We start from the raw sequence: 6,824 nt of genomic DNA on the forward strand, positions 1-6,824 counted from the left end.
TGTTCCATTTATGTATTTATGACGAAAGAAACAATGGAATAATCGCACAATATATCTTTTGTAATATGTATAAGTAACATTCCAAAAGTTTTATTTAATCATAAATATTACAAACAAAGAAAGGGATAAAACTGATTTAAGAGGAAACAAGTAAAATTTCGAAAGTTTCCGAAAATTTTTCATTTTATTGCTCTTCAGCTTAAAAAAATAAATCCAAGTCACATTATTAATTAAAAATAAAAATTTTTGTTACTATATGACATGCTATTTTGATTAATAATTAGTAATTTGTTGTAATAAAATGTTTAATTAATAAAACAGTTTAATCATAATAATTAATTATTTTAAATATCGAATGTCGAAGTTGTTAAAACTGTGCCAATAAGCTCTAATTTCCTCTTTATTTGTCTCTACTGTAAATGAATGTTTAAAATGTGCTTCCTTAAGAAGAGAGATTTAATACAGATTTTTGGATTAAAAATCTCTAGATATAAGATTTGTTTTCTATTGTTGCCTCGGACTGCACTAGAACTTCCCTTCTCTCGCTTCTTCGCTTTCACTGAATTTCAAATATATACCTATTTCACTTTAAGTACAGAAAGTGTACATTAGTTCAGCTATAAAAAACAAACCTACTGATTCAAGTACGAAGTTTAAATCGCATTCGAATGATTATTCGTTCGAATCAATTGAATGTGATTTCGTTGACATTGTAGAAAGAAGCTTTGCACTTTTTTACGCTCTTTCGTGCATTAAATTTGATGTAGATTTGTATTCGGAAAGAAGAGAGAGAGAGAGAGAAGTAAGGAACGACACTGAGAGTACTGTGTACCTCGAAATACATAGAAATGTACTGGCCATATGATTCTTAAAAGTGCATGTGCGCATCCGGAAATCTGCGCACCGATCAGATGATTGTTTCAGCATACTCGTGCATAGACGCAATTAATTTAGGTGCCTTTCTCCCCGACGATTTCGATCTAACTTCGATTAACTTGATCAGCGATTAATTCCGGCAGAATTGTTTAAAACAAAATTTCTAGCTATATAAATCTTTCTTTTTAGTCCAATTTCTTCTCCATATATTAAACAATAAAAAAAAATAATTTTTTTTTTAAATTAATAATCAATTGTTAACAAAACATATATGTATATATAAAATCAAATCTTTATACATACTAATGAACATAGTAATGAAACAACTTACGTATTATTTTTCTTTATGAAAAGCAAAATTGCGAATTGTATAATATTTATTGTATAATACATTGCACAATATTTTACATATATGACAAATACAATTTTATACACTATTAACTATAATTATATATTAGCAACTTGTTCTCATTTCCTCAAAACTTTTTATAAAAGAAACAATACGAAAATGATTAATTTAATTATTATTCTTGTTTCTTCTGTATATAGAAAGGTTATACGAAAGAAAAAAATAGACATTTTATATATAATTATATAATTATATATAATTATATAGTCACTCAACACACATTCATATTTGAGTAATACAACTTTTTTGTCGCAATCGCTCGCGGCAACATTTCTTCGTACATAATTCTCCGTCCCTGATTCACGAGTCAAACGACGCGAAAAATTAATAATTCTCTTCACGTGAAGACACGACGGGCATTACTCAGCAGACCAATCGTCAATTAGAGTCGATCGGAGTTTGATCGCGCGGAATCGCCCTTCCTGCGCGCCACGAAATGCGTATGAGAGTACGCGGTTGAACACGTTGCGCTGGGTTACGTCACATCCGACTAACCCAATCTGACTCGGGGGCCCCCGTACGGCGTCGTTGTGCACGCCAGCGTTATATTTTGACCCGAGACCGAGTCCACAGCTGATAGCGCGTCGCATACGTCGCAGTAGGTGATAGCGCGTTACAACGTCACGGCGAACATGAATTTGACACCCAGGAGATCATACAAAGAGAAACGTACATTCGGTAAGTCGTCGACGTTAAACGGTTTCGCGATATTCTCCGTAGCGTAGAAGGTGTAGGAGGTAAGGCAGGGTGGTTAGGGAAAACAAAGGGCGGAAAGAAAGATCGTCGTGATCTGGAGTTCTTGATCTGGAGGGTTCTGGAAATGGGTTGGAGAGACTCCCTCGTCTTCGGCTTGCGAGGCTTCGATTTACCTCGAAAGATCGAAAACGCATCCTTCGTTATTTTTTTTTTTTTTTTAATAGTCATCCGCGACGCGTCGTGCAAAGATTAGAGACCGATGATGAGAAACGTATCCTCGCGTCCGTCTACGTCAAATGAGTACTCCGGATAAGTGCGCGAATCACGACCGATAGCGCGAGCGTAAAGAAACAATGCGTTGTGGAAACAAAGGGCGGGAAGCATGAGAGCAAAGACGAGCGTGAAGCATCGAGTCTGCTCTAGTCCATGATGCTGGAAATTGCTCCGAAATCTCGGACACCGAGAGAATTGACTATTGCGAACGGCCAGGCAGCCGAGTTATTCAAATACGATCTTTTTTCAGCTGAACTCATTGCATACCTATGCAGCATGGAATATTTGAATATAAATAATATTTTATATTCAAATATTGCTGCAAAATTGCAACATTTCAGCGACATTGCAGAAATATTGCGACGTTGCTACAACATTGCTAGAATGTTCTGTGCTGTAGTCCAGCTTTTTTCTTTTTCTTTTTAATATGAAAAGATAAAGAGGAAAGATGAACTATACAAGAAGTTTAGCTGAGAACAAAAGAATAAGTCTAAGAGCTGGGACACAATGAATAGGGGATAATAAAAAGTTTAAATTATGGAACAAAGAAAAAGCATAAAACATTCTTTATTCAGCATATTGAACTGTATCTTAAACCTTGTGTCAAGAAATTCCTAGAAATCTGTCCAAGATCTCAAATAAAATAGACCAATCCACTAGTCAGTTGGAATTGTACAAATATAATTAGTCAAGTCTTTGTCCAAAAAAAACTGGAGCTGGTAAAACATTGAAGCTGCTAGCATCCACATGTTCTGTGGAAATGACATTTTTTTCTTACTTGCACATTTGATACCACTTAACAAGAGAGTGGTTTCTTGATTTATTGTATATATTTTCTTTTAATTAGACTTTTAATTTCCCCTTGTAACATAGACGATTATTTTAACTTAATATATGGGTTCCACATTTTCAAGGAACTGCATTGAGTAATCAATCATGACAAAGACAAGAATTGTTTCTTAGTTCTACAGTCGAAAGTTTTTCTTTTGAGATCAATTAGGGACCTCCAAGAAATTGACTGATAAAGACATTTGATTAAATTAATTTTTTTTGTAGCTCATGTATATATATATATATATATTTTTTTTTAACTCATTCAACCAAACTTGTTTTGCTGTAGACAGAATGCGTCATTAAATTTTTTACAATATTAAGACATATAATTTTACTTTGAATCAAATTCAAATTATTTTCTGTTTATATAAGTTAAAAAAATCGATGTGATAAATGCGCAGTTTGAATTAAGTCACAGACAAGTGTAGCTCATTATTCTAGTCGAGTGAGTTACAAAATGCATCATGATTGAATACTGATAAGATACTAAATTCTCAACATGCAAATGATATATTTTTCTTTTCTGTTAATTTAGAACAGCGATTTATTAGTGCGGAAGAAATCAGAAAATTGCATCCAAATAAAATCCCCGTTATTGTGGAGCGATACAAATTAGAACATCAGCTGCCACTTTTGGACAAGAGTAAATTTCTGGTACCAGATTTTCTAACGGTAGCGGAATTTTGTAAAATAATCAGGTATATCCCTTTAGTCTTGTGTAATAATTTTTATAAGTTTTTGTAAAATATAAGTTAAATATATGCTCATTTGCTGAAACAATGACATAACTCAAAAAGCAAAATTTTTTAGTTTGAGTTCATTAAAATTTTATATATTTAATTATATTATTTTATATTATTTTAAAAATTTAAATTAATAATTTGATCTACCGATTGCAGAGGAATAAGAATATGAGCTCTTCATTCAGTGTTTAGTCAAATTCGTATCAGAATTCTTTTTTTTTCTGCAAACAACTCAAAACTGACAATTTTTGAGTTATGTTGTTGTTACAGCAAATGAACGATGTAAGATTATGAATTAATGCAATGTGTTTTAATGTACCATGCAAATAGACGTCGACTGCAGTTACATCCGACACAAGCCATTTTTCTACTAGTGAATCAGAAGAGTATAGTAAGTGGTAGTTTGACCATGGCTGAGCTCTATCAAAGCGAGAAAGATCCGGACGGTTTTCTGTACTTTGTGTTTGCTAGTCAGGATGTATTTGGCAATCATTAACCGGAACGAAATAATTTTAAACCAAGTAAGTAAGACGACTCGTGATAAATCGACATTTCAAACTTGTTAGCTGTAACAAATACTGATTGAAAAAATTTACAGGTAAAAACGAAATACCTCCTCGGCACTTAACAATACTTTGATAGATGTTTATGTGGAACTTCGCGGGGATTCTAGATCTGCTAGCAACTCTGTCTGCCTTTAATTGAAATGTGCAGAATCTTTGTGATCGACTTACCGTACCTGCTGGAATGATTAATAGAACAATCATATGATTTGTTTCATGGAACCTATGTATAAAATCATTACGGTGCTTTCTACCCTTCGACATACGGACAAATTACATTTGATATAAGTTAGTATAGCGTCTACTTAGTTTACACTACTGATAATGACGAATTTTACTACTAATTTTAGTGGTGATAGACTATATAAAATGATAAGGTAATATTTATCTAAAGATATGGATGTTCTTTTTCCGCTAAGTCAGGAAAAATTATGGGGGAGAATTTTATCCCTGTCTCTCTCTCTCTCTCTCTCTCTCTCTCTCTCTCTTAAATCCATACTTTTATTTAGTAAAAAAATTCGTTATTATAATAAATTTCAAATTTGTTCAACCTAATTATTCTTTTACAATTAATTTGCATTGTAGGCCAGTTTTTTAGTTTACAATTCGCGTAAAATCTTTGTATTATTATTATTGCTTAATTTTTAAGCATGGCTTATTAGCGTTACACAAATATGATCGAAATCAAAATGATTTTGTGTTTATCAGTTTAAGGGAATTTTTGTCTTGATAGATTCCGTTAATTTTTCTGATTGCTATACTTTTACGTGCTATCACATGTAGAACTCCCGAAACTTTTATAATACGATAATGAGATATCTTCGTATATAAAGAAATATCTTGCTATCCTAATATCATTGTTAAGTATTATTTTTACCACACAATGCTAAGACATTGACAAAAGTGTTCATGTACATAACAATCTGCAACATGTGATGTACGATGATGTGCGTTAAAAATTCTCTCGTAAAATTACATTAAGTTTTTACACAAATAAAATTGATCTCTATCAGATTCAACAATACAACAACAAAGTTAGTTAAGTACTATACTACTTTAATTAGCAAACTCTTCAGGGCCACGGTTTAATCCGACATAAAATGTCTTCTCTCTGTAAGAAACTTGTGCAATAAGCCACCAAAAAAAAAAAAGAAAATGCAAAAGTTTACTGTTAAGGGGTGAGCAAGAAAATCAGAAGAATGCAGAAGTTTCTGAAACTTTTTAAATATCGAATAATACATAGTTACGCGTTTGTATATTGATATATAGTCTCTCTGAGCTTTTTTTAATTCTACTTTATAAAGGATGTCAATTCAGCAATTGCTGTGTGCATCTATTTAATGTAATAGCTCACGTTTATGTAAATATCTACTAATATACTTTAACATACACTATACTGTATCAGGTGTAATTATAAGCGTATATGAGAATTTCTAATAATAGTTCCGATTTTTTTAAACGCATTATATCGATATGTTCTCGTAACGCTTTTACGCAGGTTGATCTTATTTTATAGATTTATCGTTATGTATCTTGCAACTTTGTGTATGTATGAATGTAAACATGCAATGCAACGTGCAACATACAATCATCGTACAATAGAAAACGGGATATTTGTGCTGAATAGAGATTCAGAAGATATCCTGATAGTCATTTTAATTACACTTTTTTATGCCTTACATGCTTAAAACGAAATAGGTATATATCTGAGCTTTGGAGAGAGAAAAAGAGACAAGGAGCGAGGCGCAAGAAAAGTGTAATTAAAACGAACATACCTATGATTAAATTAAGAACGGTAGTGATACTAGCAGTAGTTACATCACGTTTCGTGGTAATGCTTACGTGATGAATACATGGAAATCCAGAAACTTTATGTACCCTACATTGTGCGACGTGTTTGCAATAAACTAATTTTTTTCATATTTTAATGTCTTCTCTATTTTTTATTCGCCATTCAGAAAAAGATGGATGATTGTCACAGAAAGTTCTTGTAAATTTTGGTCAGTTTCAGAATGATAAATGTATATACGTTACATATTACATATTACATATTAAGTTGAAATATATCGAAAAACATTACATAAGTTTTTATTTAAAAAATAATGAAAAAATTTTTGTTTTGTATACATACAGTAATTCTAAATTTATTTCTGTGTGTATAACAAGGGAAGCTTATGACTGCAACTAAGGAAACATTTCTTATAATTTGCAGTCCTCAAACCATTATTTTATAAATAATTATTTTACATAATTGAAAACAATTATATATTTTGTTTGCATTAATCACTTTATTTATTACTCTATACATAAAATTATTGATAAATATAGTGTTACAAAACAAATCATACGTATGTTCTATTATGTTTTGATGCTTTGTTTGAGTTTATTTGATTCGAAACATGTCTTACACATATTTTATTTAAACATTTT

At 31.6% G+C, this 6,824-nt stretch overlaps 1 protein-coding gene across 1 annotated transcript; it reads left to right on the plus strand.

The window, feature by feature from the left end:
- Nucleotides 1–1,763: 1,763 nt before the first annotated feature.
- LOC105196713 (microtubule-associated proteins 1A/1B light chain 3A) lies at nucleotides 1,764–6,316 on the plus strand. The gene is made up of 4 exons (XM_011162786.3): nucleotides 1,764–1,963; nucleotides 3,624–3,786; nucleotides 4,162–4,352; nucleotides 4,430–6,316. The coding sequence occupies exons 1-3, from the start codon at nucleotides 1,918–1,920 to the stop codon at nucleotides 4,325–4,327; spliced, it is 375 nt and encodes a 124-aa protein (XP_011161088.1). The 5' UTR covers nucleotides 1,764–1,917; the 3' UTR covers nucleotides 4,328–4,352; nucleotides 4,430–6,316.
- The last annotated feature ends 508 nt before the right edge of the window (nucleotides 6,317–6,824 follow it).

Source organism: Solenopsis invicta, chromosome 3, assembly GCF_016802725.1.
Source record: "Solenopsis invicta isolate M01_SB chromosome 3, UNIL_Sinv_3.0, whole genome shotgun sequence".
Taxonomy (NCBI): domain Eukaryota; kingdom Metazoa; phylum Arthropoda; class Insecta; order Hymenoptera; family Formicidae; genus Solenopsis; species Solenopsis invicta.

Coding starts and splice junctions, on each gene's coding strand:
- LOC105196713 (XM_011162786.3), top strand. CDS start 1,918: ATGAATTTGACACCCAGGAGATCATACAAAGAGAAACGTACATTCG. Junction 1,964..3,623: donor CAAAGAGAAACGTACATTCG/GTAAGTCGTCGA, acceptor CTGTTAATTTAG/AACAGCGATTTATTAGTGCG. Junction 3,787..4,161: donor GAATTTTGTAAAATAATCAG/GTATATCCCTTT, acceptor CCATGCAAATAG/ACGTCGACTGCAGTTACATC.